The sequence below is a fragment of the Salvelinus fontinalis genome, chromosome 25 (assembly GCF_029448725.1).
Source record: "Salvelinus fontinalis isolate EN_2023a chromosome 25, ASM2944872v1, whole genome shotgun sequence".
Taxonomy (NCBI): Eukaryota; Metazoa; Chordata; class Actinopteri; order Salmoniformes; family Salmonidae; genus Salvelinus; species Salvelinus fontinalis.
The window spans coordinates 22,077,094-22,095,227 of NC_074689.1; the positions used below are offsets into that span (position 1 = coordinate 22,077,094).

At 46.3% G+C, this 18,134-nt stretch overlaps 1 protein-coding gene across 1 annotated transcript in view; it reads right to left on the reverse strand.

The window, feature by feature from the left end:
- Nucleotides 1-215: 215 nt before the first annotated feature.
- Nucleotides 216-18,134, reverse strand: part of LOC129823318 (polycystic kidney disease 1 like 1) — a 42,165-nt gene continuing 24,246 nt past the window's right edge. Inside the window, exons 29-52 of the mRNA XM_055882246.1 lie at nucleotides 17,520-17,606; nucleotides 17,131-17,338; nucleotides 14,554-14,660; nucleotides 14,123-14,342; nucleotides 13,137-13,310; nucleotides 12,855-13,041; nucleotides 12,536-12,674; nucleotides 12,064-12,363; nucleotides 11,826-11,910; nucleotides 11,465-11,653; nucleotides 11,244-11,362; nucleotides 10,116-10,226; nucleotides 9,874-9,997; nucleotides 9,653-9,736; nucleotides 7,308-7,420; nucleotides 6,692-6,926; nucleotides 5,111-5,215; nucleotides 3,475-3,615; nucleotides 3,267-3,401; nucleotides 2,773-3,027; nucleotides 1,953-2,114; nucleotides 1,657-1,797; nucleotides 1,330-1,448; nucleotides 216-1,125 (exon numbers count right to left, since the gene is read on the reverse strand). Coding sequence (XP_055738221.1) covers nucleotides 567-1,125; nucleotides 1,330-1,448; nucleotides 1,657-1,797; nucleotides 1,953-2,114; nucleotides 2,773-3,027; nucleotides 3,267-3,401; nucleotides 3,475-3,615; nucleotides 5,111-5,215; nucleotides 6,692-6,926; nucleotides 7,308-7,420; nucleotides 9,653-9,736; nucleotides 9,874-9,997; nucleotides 10,116-10,226; nucleotides 11,244-11,362; nucleotides 11,465-11,653; nucleotides 11,826-11,910; nucleotides 12,064-12,363; nucleotides 12,536-12,674; nucleotides 12,855-13,041; nucleotides 13,137-13,310; nucleotides 14,123-14,342; nucleotides 14,554-14,660; nucleotides 17,131-17,338; nucleotides 17,520-17,606 — 4,099 coding nt within the window. The 3' untranslated portion in view covers nucleotides 216-566. The remainder of the gene's footprint in view (nucleotides 1,126-1,329; nucleotides 1,449-1,656; nucleotides 1,798-1,952; nucleotides 2,115-2,772; nucleotides 3,028-3,266; nucleotides 3,402-3,474; nucleotides 3,616-5,110; nucleotides 5,216-6,691; nucleotides 6,927-7,307; nucleotides 7,421-9,652; nucleotides 9,737-9,873; nucleotides 9,998-10,115; nucleotides 10,227-11,243; nucleotides 11,363-11,464; nucleotides 11,654-11,825; nucleotides 11,911-12,063; nucleotides 12,364-12,535; nucleotides 12,675-12,854; nucleotides 13,042-13,136; nucleotides 13,311-14,122; nucleotides 14,343-14,553; nucleotides 14,661-17,130; nucleotides 17,339-17,519; nucleotides 17,607-18,134) is intronic.

The following is an 18,134-nucleotide window of genomic DNA, read 5'->3' on the forward strand; positions in this document are numbered from 1 at the left end:
CCTCCAATTGCGTACCGCCACTCAATTCCTGGATCCTGTACGTTCGAGGGTGTCATTGGATAGTTTACCAATTGTTGTAATGTCATTGGACTGAATGGACTACGGTTTTTCAACAGTGAGTGAACATAAAACAAGAAAAAGTTGTACTAGTACTTTTGATATCAACAGGATCATGAAGAGGTTTATTTATTTATTGTGCAAGGACGTCTCTGGATTGCTGCAACAATGCAACTGTCCTGTAAGCATATTAGTTGGTTAGTCAGTGAGCCATGTTGTAATGTTCATTCTTTCAAGAAACAGTGTGCGCTCCCCTCACCCTATCCTGCACACCATTTATTTGAGAATGTATTTTACACACCATTTATTTATTTGTTTTACAACCAGTGCACATTGTTTATTTAATGTTTTTGAAAATAGACATGGTGACACAAGCAGTGGCCTACTGAATACTTGTAATTAAGCCTGATTCCCTCCACACAGAGTATTTAAACATGTTTTTTTCAAAATATCCCTCTTGAATAGCATATTGATGAAGATAATTAATTCATTAGACTCGCCATACAGTGTTAACCCCAGCACTGTCTGACTGTCCCTAGGAATCCCTCCTCCTCTGGCTCAGTCTCCGGGCGCCCATGGACCATAACCTCCACCACTTCCCTGTGTGGCCCTCCATGGCCCTCCACCACCCCAGAAGCAGTGGTATATCTGGAGCTGGGCCCCTCTACTGTAGCCCATTGGGTGTTTCTGGGACTTCTGTGGCTCTTCTTACCAGACCGACCGACAGTGGTCCAGTGGCTGATCTGATTCTCCAGAATCACAGTCTTAACCAGCTGATTATCTATCCAGCCTGTTAGGCTCTGGATCTGAGGCATGTTGTCCCATGTCCGAGCCTCAGCTAGGTGCACCAAATCTGGGGAGGAGAGGTAGCTTGGCCCCCCTATGGAGGTGGAGCTCTGGAGGTTTCTGTCTGATGGGTGCTCTCGGGAGTTCCTCCCTGGTGCTCCACTATGCAGGGGACTGCCGGATGTCCCTACCCTACTTGAGAGTCCCCCAGCTGGGGCTGGGGTCTGCCTCCTCTGGCCTGACTGCTGCAGATGGTGGAGGGTCTCCAACTCAAGCTGAGACCTGGGATGGAAATAAAAACAACTGGTTAACAACCCAGGCCATCTGAGTGACTTAGGGCTATGCTAGCTAACTGAGCTAAAGCCTAAACATAAACTCAAATAATCAAGTAGTCACTGGGAGAACATAGTTCAGTGAATCACCTCTGCCATTCTATGGCATGCTTATGCTCTTTTTCATGTGAATTATATTTAGTTGTGGTTTTACCTGTAGTGGTGTGCGTCAGGTGAGTGTTCCCTGGAGGTCAGTGGGAGATTGGTGATGACAGGGGGATCATTGAGAAGTGTCTCATCAGTCATGTGTGCTGTTTCACAGGCAGCAGAGCGCTACAAAAGAAACGCACACCCTTAAAACTGTGCTGGAGTCAGACAGCTCATGAGATGGTGGCCAGTTCAAATTGAAAGTGGGACATGTCTAAGTAACTCCACCTAGATTGCTTCACAGAGGCTTACATATTCAAAGGTTATGCCTAAATCATATATACACTGGCGGGTTGGTTCAGACAATGTGGGTGAGACACCCAGGTGTGCCCACCTGTGAAGCCAGGCTGGACGGGCTCTGGGTGGGGAAGAAGATATCTTTAGGAGGTAGGGTGTGGTGCAGACTGTTAGAGAAGGCATTTAGTCTAAACTGCAGCTCATCCACCAGGCTCTCAAATTCCTCCAGGTAAAAACTCTGAGGAGAAAAAATATATATCAGCCAGTTAACCCCTTCCATACCTCAATCTAAACAACAAGGTTATTCTCTGCTTTCATTGACAGTCAAAGCAAAGCAGTCCTATCTTCAAAACTATCTTTCAGACATTAGCATGGACGTCAAAGGTCACTCACTCTCCTGTGGGCATGGCTATCTGTCCATCTCTGTCTGCGTTGGCCAATGAGCACAGCCGCCCGGTCCCTGACGTAGCCAACCACGTCACAGAGAGTCAGTAGGCTCCTCCTCCTACCAGCTAGTTTAGCAGCTCTCACTAACGAGGAGACGATTCCAATCAACTAGAGACAGACAAACAGGCAGGAGCAGAGGGTTTACAGCAGACTGATGTAGCTTGCTAGGGCTGGATAAAGCAACAACAAAGTACAGGGTGATGTATACACACAATACTGTAGGGTAGACTACGTGTATGTTTGTTGTCTCTGGATCGCCTGGGAAACGAGTTGATTTATGTCAAGGATTTTATCAAACACAAATGTTTAAAATCAGTATTATAAAAAGTGTTTCAAAACTGTCACGACTTCCGCCGAAGTCGGCTCCTCTCCTTGTTCGGGCGGCGTGGCGGTCGACGTCACCGGCTTTGTCGCTCCATTTTTCATGTATCAATTTGTTTTGTCTTGTCCCTGCAAACCTGGTTTTCATTCCCCAATCAATCTACATGTATTTGTTCCTCTGTTCCCCATGTCTTTGTGTAAGATTGTTTGTGTTACGTGTTTGTTGTTGACGCGCCAGACTGGTTTGTTTTTTCCGTGGTATTTCACAAAGATGTTTATTGTTAAACATAATTATTGTGACTGTTTTTGCGCGTTGTGCACTTTTGCCTCAAAGTGTGCGCCTGTTCACAAATCTCTGCTCTCCTGCACCTGACTTCGCTACCAGTACGCACACAGCTGACAAAAACAGTATTATAAAAAGTGTTTCAAAAGGTTTAATGAGTACCACTGCTGTCCAGGCCACAGTGAGGGTGAGACAGAGAGCTCCATGGTAGAAAGACAAAAACAGGCTGTTGGGGCTGTGGAGCTGGTGGGGCTGAGAGGCCATGGGCAGGGAGGGGGCCCTGGAGCCCAGTTGGCCCCTGGAGAGAGACAGGAGTGTGAAGACGGAGTGGGGCAGGGAGCTGGACCCCCAGGACCTTCTCAGGAGCAGCAGGTTTCCCACAGAGGACAGAGCCACCAACAGGACAACTCCTGACAGCTGGGGACAGAATAGAAACGGTACAAACATAAGCACACACTCTAGAAACATAATGACCTCTTGAATTTTAACCAATTAACTTTTACCTGAAGTACTGAACTGTACTACTGAACTGTTACTTGAAACTTCTTTTAAAAAAAACATTTAAATTAGGATTATTATATTTTAAATAGTTTCCATGCGGACTGTTTGTAGTTAAGGTAGAAGGTGAAAGGTTGCTGTGTCTGTGGGTTGTTTACCATTGGCCAGAGGAGTCTGGAGAAGGCGAGTCTGAGTAGAGTCACTGAGGCGGCCATGGTTCTGTTAACCCCCGACAAACACATACACCGCACCACCAGGAGGAAGAGCAGTATGCCACGCAGTGTATGGGTGTGCTGGAGATACAGAGGACTCATCATCAACATCATCATCATCATACACACACACCTCACTCTCTCCCATTCTCACCTGTTCCCAGGTAGACAGTAAGCTGACATCCACATGCGTCCTGAAGTCGTGTCGCTGCAGCAGGTCAACGACCTCCAGAGTCAGAATGGACTGATAGATGTAGTAGATGTAGTACACCAGGGTTACCAGGAGTATACTGACCTGGAGGGAGACAGAGAGGTGTTACCAGGAGTATACTGACCTGGAGGGAGACAGAGAGAAGGGTTACCAGGAGTATACTGGCCTGGAGGGAGACAGAGAGGTGTTACCAGGAGTATACTGGCCTGGAGGGAGACAGAGAGGTGTTACCAGGAGTATACTGACCTGGAGGGAGACAGAGAGGTGTTACCAGGAGTATACTGACCTGGAGGGAGACAGAGAGGTGTTACCAGGAGTATACTGACCTGGAGGGAGACAGAGAGGTGTTACCAGGAGTATACTGACCTGGAGCGAGACAGAGAGAAGGGTTACCAGGAGTATACTGGCCTGGAGGGAGACAGAGAGGTGTTACCAGGAGTATACTGACCTGGAGGGAGACAGAGAGAAGGGTTACTAGGAGTATACTGACCTGGAGGGAGACAGAGAGGTGTTACCAGGAGTATACTGACCTGGAGGGAGAATGAGAGGTGTTACCAGGAGTATACTGACCTGGAGGGAGACAGAGAGAAGGGTTACCAGGAGTATACTGGCCTGGAGGGAGACAGAGAGAAGGCTTACCAGGAGTATACTGGCCTGGAGGGAGACAGAGAGAAGGCTTACCAGGAGTATACTGGCCTGGAGGGAGACAGAGAGAAGGCTTACCAGGAGTATACTGGCCTAGAGGGAGACAGAGAGAAGGGTTACTAGGAGTATACTGGCCTGGAGGGAGACAGAGAGAAGGCTTACCAGGAGTATACTGGCCTAGAGGGAGACAGAGAGAAGGGTTACCAGGAGTATACTGACCTAGAGGGAGACAGAGAGAAGGCTTACCAGGAGTATACTGACCTGGAGGGAGACAGAGAGAAGGGTTACCAGGAGTATACTGACCTGGAGGGAGACAGAGAGAAGGGTTACCAGGAGTATACTGACCTGGAGGGAGACAGAGAGGTGTTACCCAGGAGTATACTGACCTGGAGGGAGACAGAGAGAAGGGTTACCAGGAGTATACTGACCTGGAGGGAGACAGAGAGAAGGGTTACTAGGAGTATACTGACCTGGAGGGAGACAGAGAGAAGGGTTACTAGGAGTATACTGACCTGGAGGGAGACAGAGAGAAGGGTTACTAGGAGTATACTGACCTGGAGGGAGACAGAGAGAAGGGTTACTAGGAGTATACTGGCCTGGAGGGAGACAGAGAGAAGGGTTACCAGGAGTATACTGGCCTGGAGGGAGACAGAGAGAAGGGTTACCAGGAGTATACTGACCTGGAGGGAGACAGAGAGAAGGGCAAACTGACCTATTATTGCTAAACAAACAGAAAGAACATTGCTACTGAGAGAAATGTTTGTAGGGTATAAAGTTCAGTGTAGTTTGCTTAGGACTGAGTATGAAGACGCTAGCTTGATCACAATCAAACGATAGAAAGAGAACTCAGACAACTACAGTGAGCAAACCCAGATTTACAGAGAATGTATTGCTGTATATACTGTATGAGAGAAGGGAGGGGGTTCTCTCTCACCTGGAGCCAACTCTGGGGGTCTCTCAAGTATCCCAGCATGCCTTTCTCTCCAGCAGAACAGATCTGGAGGACGAGCTGGGCCAGAGAGAGGAGGAGGAAAAGGAGCTGGAGAGGAGAGATGAAGGCAAACAAAGCTACAGCTCATATTCACCTTCAGATATCATTGGCCTTCATGTCTGAGATAAGACTAATAGAATGGGCCTTTGTTCTAGCTTAGCTCACAATTCACTGCTCACAGTTCACTTCTCACTGCTTATTGCTAGTAGTCCTGTGTGACAGTGGATGGAAGACCAGACCCTATCTGACTGAATGTGGGGGGTTGTCGTGGAGGGAAGAGATCAGGGGTGGGAAAACTCCTGCCCGTGAGCCCATTCAATTCGGGCCGCAGGAGGTTTGAGTAAACACATAATATACAGTACCAGTCAAAAGTTTGGACAACCCTACTCATCCAAGGATTTTTCTTTATTTTTAGTATTTTCTACATTATAGAATAATAGTGAAGACATCAAAACGATGAAATAACACATATGGAATCATGTAGTAACCAAAAAAGTGTTAAACAAATCAAAATATATTTAATATTTGAGATTATTCAAAGTAGCCACCCTTTGCCTTCATGAGGTGTTGGAATGCATTTCAATTAACAGGTGTGCCTTGTTAAAAGTTAATATGTAGACTTTCTTTCCTTCTTAATGCGTTTGAGCCAATCAGTTGTGTTGTGACATGGTAGGGGCGGTATACAGAAGATAGCCCTATTTGGTAAAAGACCAAGTCCATATTATGGCAAGAAAAGCTCAAATAAGCAAAGAGAAACAACAGTTCATCTTTACTTTAAGACATGAAAGTCAGTCAATGCGGAAAATTTCAAGAAATGTTTTAAGTTTCTTCAAGTGCAGTCGCAAAAACCATCAAGCGCTATGATGAAACTGGCTCTCATGAGGACCGCCACAGGAAAGGAAGACCCAGAGTTACCTCTGCTGCAGAGGATACGTTAATTAGAGTTAACTGCACCTTAGATTGCACCCCAAATAAATGCTTCACAGAGTTAAAGTAACAGACACATCAACATCAACTGTTCAGAGGAGACTGCAGGAATCAGGCCTTCATGGTTGAATGGCTGCAAAGAAACCACTACTGAAGGACAGCAATAAGAAGAAGAAACTTGCTTGGGGTAAGAAACACGAGCAATGGATATTAGGCCGGTGGAAATCTATTCTTCGGTCTGATTAGTCCAAATTTGAGATTTTTGGTTCCAACCGCCATGTCTTTGTGAGATGCAGGGTAGGTGAACGGACGATCTCTGCATGTGTGGTTCCCACCGTGAAGCATGGGGGAGGAGGTGTGATGGTGTACATTTTAGATTGAAGAATCTAAAATCCCAAATATATATTGATTTGTTTAACACTTTTTTGGTTAGTACATGATTCCATGTGTTATTTTATTGTTTTGATATCTTCACTATTAAAAATCCCTATGTGGCCCTCAAGCCAAACGCTTTCCCATCACTGGGTTAGATGTTAGGGGATATGGTAGAGGTTAGTTAGAGGATAGGGCTAGGGACTAGGAGTGTTATGGTGTTACCTGACATGCCATACTGAAGTAGTCCCACACAGTAGGTGAATGGTAGACCCTAGCTGACTGGACATGGGCGGAGGTGTGCAAAGCTCCACCAGGTAATCTCTCGGCCATCAGGTTCACACTGTTGAACAGGTTGGTGGGGGGGCTGTAGAGGGTGAACTGGGTTGCCATGGCTACCGTTAGTCTGTCCAGCCAGCCAGCGGACCTCAGGGATTCTAGCCTGGACATAAACTCTGACCTGGGCGTTAATTAGAGCAGAGAGGACATGATGAAATCAGCAACATGGTTTCTGTTATCATAGACTAAGCTCAGGTCTGTGTTGTAGAACAGGGGAACAGACATTTAAAAAAAAAAAGAACCTTTATTTAACTAGGCAAGTCAGTTAAGAACAAGTTCTTATTTACAATGACGGCCTACACCGGCCAAACCCGGACGACGCTGGGCCAATTGTGCGCCGTCCTATTGGACTCCCAATCACGGCCGGTTATGATACAGCCTGGTGATACATACATGATGTGAAAAAAGTTCAAGTCTGTTTACTCATGTACATGGTAGTTTCTTTGAGATAATGGTGCTGAGTGGTTGTGTTCTGTTCTGACCGTGTTAGACCCAGTCGTACTGTGGTCCCAGTTCCTGTGTAACACTGGAGTTGACCGCAGAGACGAAGTCTGACCTCCATGGGTAACGCCATCCCAGAGACTCTTTCACGTGGGGGATATGCCGTGAGGCATTCTGGGAACAAGGTCACCATTATAGGAGGCACCTGAGGGGAGGTCAGAGGTTAGTTATGGGTTCACCCAGCAGGATACATTTAGCTATCAAACACACAGACAATAACTTAATTTTCTAGTTTCTAAAGAAAGTAGACCACTCACAGCAAAATTAAATGTGGAATACATAGACATTGTGATAGTTTGCACAGACAGTAAAATCTGAGCTGTACTGCAATACTGTGTATGTAAAACCTACATGTTTCAAGCAGACCATCATAGTCCCTGTGCCCAAGAACGCCAAGTTAACCTGTCTAAATGCAACAAGCTCTCACAGTCTCACATCAGAATTTGACATTCATCCACGTTTCTGAAATGCCAAATTTCGAAGTTGTTCCAAACGTAAAATATCGAAGTGTTTAAAGTTAAGTTTAGGCATTAACTCCAAAATATTAAGGTTAGGTATTAACTCTGAATGGTGAAGGTAAGGGTTAAGGTTTGGGATAGGCCAAAAACAACTTTCTATCGCTGTATTCGAACATGCAACCTTTGGCAAAACCGAAACCTACTTGAAGGTAAGAGTGCTCACTGTTGCCCCTAGTGGCCGGTTACCATGTCATCTCCCGACGTCCTCAGACATGGATGGTCGTCGAATACTGACTTGTATCATGGGTGACCTAGCTGCTAAATGACTATCGCCCCATAGCACTCACATCTGTAGCCATGAAATGCTTTGAAAGACTATTCATGGCTCACATCAACACCATCATCCCAGAAACCCTGGACCCACTCCAATTCACATACCACCCCAACAGATCCACAGATGACGCAATCTATACTGCACTCCAAACTGCCCTTTGCCACCTGGACAAGAGGAACACCTACGTGAGAATGCTGTTCATTGACTACAGCTCAGCGTTCAACACCATAGTGTCCTCCAAGCTCATCACTAAGCTAAGGACCCTGGGACTGAACGACTCCCTCTGCAACTGGATCCTGGACTTCCTGACGGGCCCCAGGTGGTGAGGGTAGGCAACAACACATCCGCCATGCTGACCCTCAACACGGGGGCCCCTCAGGGCTGCAGATTTAGTCATGTACTCCCTGTTCACCCACGACTGCATGGCCGCACAAGACTCCAACATCATTAAGTTTGCCGACGACACAACGGTGGTAGGCCTGATCACCGACAACGATGAGACAGACTTATTGAAGGAGGTCAGAGACCTGGCAGTGTGCTGCCAGGACAACAACCTCTCCCTCAACGTCAGCAAGACAAAGGAGCTGATCGTGAACTACAGGAAACGGAGGGCAGAGCACGCCCCCATTCACATCGAAGGGGCTATAGTGGAGCGGGTCGAGAGATTCCTCGGTGTCCACATCACTTAGGACCTATCATGGTCCGAACACACCAACGCAGTTGTGAAGAGGGCATGACAACGCCTCTTCACAACTGCTGAAAAGATTTGGCATGGGCCCTCAAATCCTCAAAAAGTTCTACAGCTGCACCATTGAGAGCATCTTGACTGGCTACAACACTGCTTGTATGGAAACTGCTTGGCATCTGAATGCATGGCGCTACAGACTGTAGTGACTATTTATATTGACCAACTTTTTATTTGCACTGGCTCTATGCACACTCAGTGGACCCTACCCACAGACTCACGCATACTACACTGACACTCCAACACACACACATACATAGACTACGACTACATACGCTCACACACACAAAACACACACTCACACATAGACACACTTTCACACTCTTTGCATACACTGCTGCTACTATGTTTATTGTATATCCTGATTGCTTAGTCGCGTTCTACCTCTACCTACATGTATATATTACCTCAACTACCTCTAACCCCTGCTAAATGACTCGGTACCAGTACTCCTTGTATATAGTCTCGTTATTGTTATTTTATTGTGCTACTATTTCCTTTTGTATTTTTTGAAAATGTTCTTACTTTTTAACTATGCATTGTTGCGAATGGGCTCATATACGCATTTCACGGTAAAGTCTACACCAGTTGTATTTGGCACATGTGAAAATGTAATTTCCTTTGATTTGAATTCCTCAAATACACTCCATGTTGACTACACTAGCCCCTGCTGGTGGACAAGTGAACCTGCAGTTTTACAGAGGATTAAAAAAAGAAAGTAATTCCTAGCCATTTAAACGTCAACATTTAACAGTCCCCAGTGTTTTTCCGGTCAGTTAAATGAGATGTGTCCATTCCCCCTGGTTTACCTGGCATTGGGATGCGTTGGAAACATCAATCTTCCTCAAGATGGGCTCTCCTATCAGAATACATGTTCCCTGGACAGCACCTGCCTGTCATGAGAGGAGATAAAGAGGGTGTAAAACACATGCGAGCACTTACACAGGCAAACGCACACAGACACACACACTCTCACACAGACACACGCAGGCAGGCACGCACGCACGCACACACACACACACACACACACCTTCCCAGTTGCTGATATGTTGTTATACCAGGTGTCCCAGTCCAGACCATCCAGTACACTGGTTAAGGTCCAGTTCCACCACTCCTCATGCGTTTGGATGGACAGGAAGGGGTTATGTGGGCTCCTAAATTTTGTTGAAAAGAATTGTTTCATACTGATCGTGGAAATGTATACATATGAATATACTAACAACAAACAACAAACTGCAGGTACAAGGGATAATATTCCTGTTCCCCTCCTACCTGGTGAACTGTGTTCGGACAGCATGGTTGAGGTGATACTGGTCTCTAAAGGAGCTGCTATAGGTTACACACAGTAGGAGGAACAGCATGGAGAAACACACTGCCATCTCCCTATGGAGGGAACAGACTGGGTCAGACACACACTGCCATCTCCCTATGGAGGGAACAGACTGGGTCAGAAACACACTGCCATCTCCCTATGGAGGGAACAGACTGGGTCAGAAACACACTGCCATCTCCCTATGGAGGGAACAGAATGGGTCAGAAACACACTGTCATCTCCCTATGGAGGGAACAGACTGGGTCAGACACACACTGCCATCTCCCTATGGAGGGAACAGAATGGGTCAGACACACACTGCCATCTCCCTATGGAGGGAACAGACTGGGTCAGACACACACTGCCATCTCCCTATGGAGGGAACAGAATGGGTCAGAAACACACTGTCATCTCCCTATGGAGGGAACAGACTGGGTCAGACACACACTGCCATCTCCCTATGGAGGGAACAGAATGGGTCAGAAACACACTGTCATCTCCCTATGGAGGGAACAGACTGGGTCAGACACACACTGTCATCTCCCTATGGAGGGAACAGACTGGGTCAGACACACACTGCCATCTCCCTATGGAGGGAACAGACTGGGTCAGAAACACACTGCCATCTCCCTATGGAGGGAACAGAATGGGTCAGAAACACACTGTCATCTCCCTATGGAGGGAACAGACTGGGTCAGACACACACTGTCATCTCCCTATGGAGGGAACAGACTGGGTCAGACACACACTGCCATCTCCCTATGGAGGGAACAGACTGGGTCAGAAACACACTGCCATCTCCCTATGGAGGGAACAGACTGGGTCAGAAACACACTGCCATCTCCCTATGGAGGGAACAGAATGGGTCAGACACACACTGCCATCTCCCTATGGAGGGAACAGACTGGGTCAGACACACACTGCCATCTCCCTATGGAGGGAACAGACTGGGTCAGAAACACACTGTCATCTCCCTATGGAGGGAACAGACTGGGTCAGAAACACACTGCCATCTCCCTATGGAGGGAACAGACTGGGTCAGAAACACACACACATATATACGCAGGCACACACACACATACACACACCTGAGTGTTTTGCGTATGAGTGTTTCTCTCCTCTTCCTCCCCCCTGTCCTCCTCAGCTCCCCAGAAGTGGGTGGGCGTACCAGACGCAGATACCGAGCCCTCTGACGGGCCGCCAGCACCTGTCAATAACACAGCAAAGACTTTTCTTAATATATTCTTAAATAATATAGAGTAAAATCCAGAGCAGTTGATTGTCTGTTAGAGAAGGATGATGTTGTTACCCTGTCAAAGTGTGAGTATCTCTCCTGGGGCGGATGAGGAGGGCTGAGCAGGAAGAGCTCTGGGACACAGGAGCCATCTTGGGTCCACAGTTTCAGAGTTTCTGCCTGAAACCCAGGAACTCCTGAGAAACTGGAGAAGTCCGGACGCTTCCTGCGCCAGAAGGAGACCACCACAGCCACGGCAAGGATCTAGAAAAGAAAATCAAAATCAATTCCATCAATGTTTTTCTGAGTAAATTATTGACGGCAACCACTTTTGGTTTGCAAAGGTTAGCTTTATATTTGTGTTTGGCTGGGTTTGGGTTAAGTTGGGGTTCATGCTAGGTTTGGTTTGTGTTTTGTTCGTTGGGGTTTGGTTTACCATGGCTGGCTGGATGAGGAAGACACAGGAGAGCAGGGAGAAGAAGACGGAATGGATCCACAGTAAAGTCTTACTGCTGCTGAACCTAACATACGCACACACACATACACACGCATCCACACGCACGCACACAAAAACAATAACGCCCTGGTAAATAACTTGTACCATGTGTATCACTTGTAATCATTTGTATCACTCTTTAATACAGTATGATAGCTACCTTGTCTTATGTACTAACCCGATCCCCAAGACGATAGTGACCACTAGAGAGGAGAGGCCCAGGGCCAAACACAGTACCCAGGCTAGGAGGTGACTCCAGCGGGGTAGAGGGCTGAGCCTGCCCCCTAAGCATCTGCTGGTACTGTTGCCCACCTGGTTGTTGCCTAGCAGTTTGGGGCTATCGTTGAGGTTACGATCCCTCTCCTTGCAAACGCTGTTGTTGTCTGGGACACTGTTGCCTAGCAACCTGCCAAGCAAGCTGTTGTCAAAACCACTGGAGTTGCAATCTGAGGAGACGTTCTCCTGGGTCAGCAGATCCCTTACCAGATCCTGACTGCCCCGTATTACCAGATCTCCTCGTTGAGTTACCAGATCCCTATTCGGCACTGAGCCCTGAGACATGAGAGATAGAGAGAGGAACATGATACCTAATATTAAGTAAACAAATATAATATCTAAGAGGTAAAATGGAAATCTAATAGAAGCCAAACACATATTTTCCCAAATGTGTGTAAGAACAGGAAGAGTGTGTCACCTCATATTTCTTCCTCCAGGCCTCCTGTGCCCACTGCTGCAGATTGTTCCAGGAGAGAGAGTCAAACACACAGTCACTCACGATCAGCGCATCAGCTTGGTGGAAAGAGAGAGACAGAGAGATAGAGATAGAGAGAGCAGAGATTTATCACTTGACTCCCTCACTTTCACCTGTTCTCAACCACCCACAAGAAAGAACCATAGCAGGCCATAGTGAGTGCTTGCATATGTGTGTGTGTGTGTGTGTGTCATGCCACTTAGTTTTGTGTGTTCTACCTTCTATAGAGTAGATGTCTGGCAGTCTGACCATGTCCTGTTTGATCTCTGACCTCTTTACTCTAACCTCACGCTGACGGAACAGGAAGGACAGCGCGGTCGCTACGGGCAACACAGCCAGCGCGCTGAGCAACCCCGTCGTTAGGGAAACGGCAGACACGTCGATGATGCCCAGCTCTAAGGTGTACTGGAACAACACACAGCATTATGGGCAGTGTAGTTGCCCATAATGACAGATTGATTGATTGATTGATTGATTGATTGATTGATTGATTGACTCACTTGGTCGTCGAGGCCAGATATGAGTAACGTGTTGACACACATGTACCCCAGCAGCAGCAGCAGACACACACTGAGGCGCTGTGTGTGAGTGAACACACTAGGGGAGGGACCACTGTACACAGACAACCACAGGTGGAAGTCTGACAGGTATTCTGACAGCTTCAGATACAGCAGCTACACAAACACATGACAAAATAACATATTAAGAGCAGATTACATAACAACACATGACAAAATAACATATTAAGAGCAGATGACATAACAACACATGACATAAGAACACATGACAAAATAACATATTAAGAGCAGATTACATAACAACACATGACATAAGAACACATGACAAAATAACATATTAAGAGCAGATGACATAACAACACATGACAAAATAACATATTAAGAGCAGATGACATAACAACACATGACATAAGAACACATGACAAAATAACATATTAAGAGCAGATTACATAACAACACATGACATAAGAACACATGACAAAATAACATATTAAGAGCAGATGACTTAACAACACATGACAAAATAACATATTAAGAGCAGATTACATAACAACACATGACATAAGAACATCATTAGACAATGAGTTTGTGTGTGTGTGTGTGTGTGTGTTCATGTTTTACTATACTTGTGAGTACCAGAAGTCCTCACAAGAATAGTAAACCAACTAAAATTAAGAGAAGTGAGGACATTCTGCCTGCCGGTCCTCATTTGTAAAAAAATCTATTTCAGTCTTAGTTTAGAATTAGGGTTAGAATTAGGGTTAGGGGTTGTTAGGTTTAGGGTTAGAAGTAAGGGTTAGGTTTAGGATAGAGGGAAAATAGAATTTTGAATGGGAATCACCTGTTGGTGTGAGAGTGTGTGTGTGGTGTGTGTACGTGCGCACACGCGTGTGTGTGTGTGTGTGTGCGTATGCTTGCGTGTGGCATGTGTGTACATGTGTGTACATGTGTGCATCCAGGTGTGTTACCTTGGTGAATCCTGGCCCCTGATCACAGACCCTGAGTCTCCTCTCCACCTGTCTGTCACCCTCGTCAACAGCCAACCAGCACTGGCCTAGGAACAGCCAGCTCCGCCCCTTGCCCTTCACCTCACACACCTCCACCTGTCTGAGGTACCAGGTGGGGGAGGGGCCAGTGTTATCATGCCACAGGTGCAGCCCCCACAGAGGGCCCAGACTGTCTACAGTACTACAGAGAGACACACACAAACAGTGACATGGTATTAGTACGGGGGTGTCTCTGTCTCTGTGGCTACAGCTGCTAGGGAGGGAGGGTTTCACATGCTGGCTGGCCTGGCTGGGCTGACTGATGACACAACAGTTCTCATAGTAAACAAAAACAGAGATGTATAGTAGTGCATTGTAAAGGCGGATACTGTAGCTGTAATGTTGTTTCGTACCTCAGTATAAAGGTGTTCCTGGAGTTCCTTCTGAACAGAAGGCATTCTGGGTCATGTAGTTGTCTGGTCTGTGACGCCCCATCCTCCCCATACAGCACGATATGGACCTGACACACACACAAACACATCAGACAATTCTGCTAGGTTTGCTCAGAAAAATGTATGTAATGAGGTGAACATGTTGTAATAGTAACTTGATAAATACAGGTTTTGTGTGTATTTGCAGTGTGTATTTGCAGTGTGTGTATTTGCAGTGTGTGTGTGTCTGTCTGTGCCTGTGTCTGAATGAGATATGAGGGTAAAAGACAGTATTACACATTCAGGTGGCACATACACACAGAGACTGACACACCAAAACATAAGGATGAAAGGACAGGTCTTATTACTAAACAAAAACATGTAACTATGGACTTTATGGAGTTAACACCCCTACTGTTAGTGTGCCATGGGATCTTTAGTGATCACAGAGAGTCAGGACACCCGTTTAACGTCCCAGGACACCCATTTAACGTCCCAGGACACCCGTTTAACGAAGCACTGATCTAGCTAAGATAAGGAAAATACAGATGGGCAATCCCATGCTATTTATTTATAGCCACTATGCTGCATCGTTTGGGCTACAGGTGATAATACTTATTGCTAAATAACACACCACCCTGATAATATGGACCAATATGTTGTTAGGCTCATTTTTGGAGGGAAAATTATATTTGAATGGTGTCACCATCATTTTATTTTCATACATTTTGGAGAAGAAAAGTCCCCAGAGCTGCGTTCAGTGCAAAAAACCTAATGCAACGTTCAATGAAACGGAAACAGTGCTTTTCAGAACGACCAGTTGAAACACGGCGAGGGGTTAGGTTGTGGGTTCACAATGCACCGCTGCCCTTCAAATACGTCAGATTGCTTCAAGCCATAACCCGTCACACCCACCAAACGGAGCAAATGTAGACTACCTCAAAGTCTGTTCAAGAACGTTGAAGAACGTTTTGGGGAAACGTGCCGGAGCTGGTGGTGGAACAGAGCATGGAGCTGAACAGCATGGAACGTAAGAATGCAGGTAGGAGCAGACATGTAAAAGCTAATGTTGTTCATTATGATGTGAAATAATTTACTTGTTCCATTAATTCCCTTAATTCCAACTCTAGCAGCTGAACTGTCAGCCACGAGGGCCAGAGTGCCAGCCAGTGAGAAGGAGGTGACAGCTCTTAGAGAGGAGCTGAGCATCACCACTACTGAACTGCAGCTCCAGAAGAACAAGGTGGAGGAGCTGGAGAACGACAATACAGGTAAAGCACCACCATGTATGAATATGAAGATGTATTTGGTTCATCCAACAGAAATACCAGCAACAACTCTACAAACAAAACAAATGTACTTGATAGAAAATGATGAGTGCGTTGACTCTCCTGTGTTCACAGACAGACCAAAGGTGGCCTTCTCTGCTGGTTTGACAGATTCAAATGGTGTAGGACCCTTCAATACTGACAGCCCACTGGTCTAAAGGTTTTTTTTCTGGGTTTTTTACCCTTATTTTACCAGGTAAGTTGACTGAGAACACATTCTCATTTACAGCAATGACCTGGGGAAAAGTTACATGGGAGAGGAGGGGGGATGAATGAGCCAATTGGAAGCTGGGGATGATTAGGTGGCCATGATGGTATGAGGGCCAGATGTGGAATTTAGCCAGGACACCGGGATTAACCCCCCTACTCTTAGTGTGCCATGGGATCTTTAGTGATCACAGAGAGTCAGGACATCCGTTTAACGTCCCATCCGAAAGACGGCACCCTATACAGGGCAATGTCCCCAATCACTGCCCTGGGGCATTGGGATATTTTTTTTTAGACCAGAGGAAAGAGTGCCTCCTACTGGCCCCCCAGTAAAGTCTTCACCAAGATCAGCAAGGCCAACAACCCAACTACAGGTACTGACCACCAGACTTGTGTTAGCTGCATACATTAGATGCACTTGATTGAGCTTGCTTTGTACAATGGAACCAATGGGATAGTCCCAAAAGTGTAAACCCCACCTGTTTGGCACTCCAGACAGGCTCAATTATACAAACTGAATCCAGCAACAGGGTAGTATTACTAACAGTGCCTTGCTGATGTCTCCCTGCTTCTCCTCTGATGCAGGTATCTTCACAGCACCAGTGAGAGGAGTCTACTACATCACATTCACTGCCATCGAGCTCCACAATGACCAATAGATGGCTGTTTACTTTTACCACAACTTTTACCACAAGAGAATGATGTATAATAATGACTAGGACGAGGGGTATAATGAGTACAGGAAATGTTGAACTTGTAGTGCATTTGAGGTGTAAAAGGCATCTGAAGTTTGTCATTTCCACTTTGAAATCTCAGACTTCATTTTCCCTTACGAAAAATGTATTAACCCCTACAAAAATGTCCAATGGGGTGAGAGAAGGATAGGGGAGGACAACGATAGAAGGACAGAGAAGATAATGGGACAGGAGAGAGGGGGGGAGAGAGGGAAGGAAGGAGAGAGTATGGGGAGAGGGAGAGAGGAAGAAGGGAGAGTTCTGGAAAATGGGGGGAAAGCGTACTATACCTTGGCGGTCATGCTGGGTGAGGAGCGTAGGCCGGTGTGTATAGTAACAGAGTAGAGGTGTGTGTCTGAAGGAGCGTTATCAGATAGGTAGTAGACTCCCTGGTTCCTCTCTGAGATGAGGTCAGATCTCTTACACACCACCATGCCCAAAGCATACAGACACACACACACCACACACACACACACCACCGTCACATCACTGGGGAGACTGAGGGAAGAGAGATGGGGAGGGAGATGGAGAAATAGAGAGAGAGTGAAAGGGGGAGGGGTTGATGAGGGGAAAAGAGAGAGACATATTATGGCAAAATACCATAATTAAGTTGAACACTCATACTTCCCTCTTTATGAACATTGAAATGACAAATCCGCCATCCTGTGGTCTGACTGACCTGATGAACTGGGCCAGGTCTGCTGAGTCATCATGGCTGCTCTGGATCTGCTGTTGGACCACGGTCAATGGGCTCAAGTGCCTACAGCTGGAACACACACACGTGTTTGCGTCCGTGTATACAGAATGTGTGTGTGGGGGGGTTGGTTCTTCTGTCCTGGTGGGACCTAAAATCCCCAAAAGTCCCCACAAGGACAGTAAAACAAGGAATATTCCATCGTGGGTTATAATTAGGTTTAGGGTTATGATTAGGGTGAGGGTGAGGGTAAGGGCTAGGGTTAGGGTGAGAGTTAGGTTTAGGGAAAATAGGATTTTGAATGCAAATTAATTTAGGGTCCCCACGAGAATAGAAGAACAAAACGTGTGTGTGTGTTGGTTCTTCTATCCCTGTGGATACATTTCCCACATCCCTATGAGGACAAAGGCTATTTTATGGTTAGGGGTTAGGTTTAGTGTTAGGGTTACAATTAGTGTTAGGGTAAGGGGTTAGGGCTTATGAATAGGGTTAGGAGTTAGGTTTAGGGTTTGGATTCGGGTTACGGGTTAAGGTTAGGTTTATGGTAATGTTAAGGATTAGGCTTGGGGTTAGGGAAAATAGAATTTTGAATGGAAATTA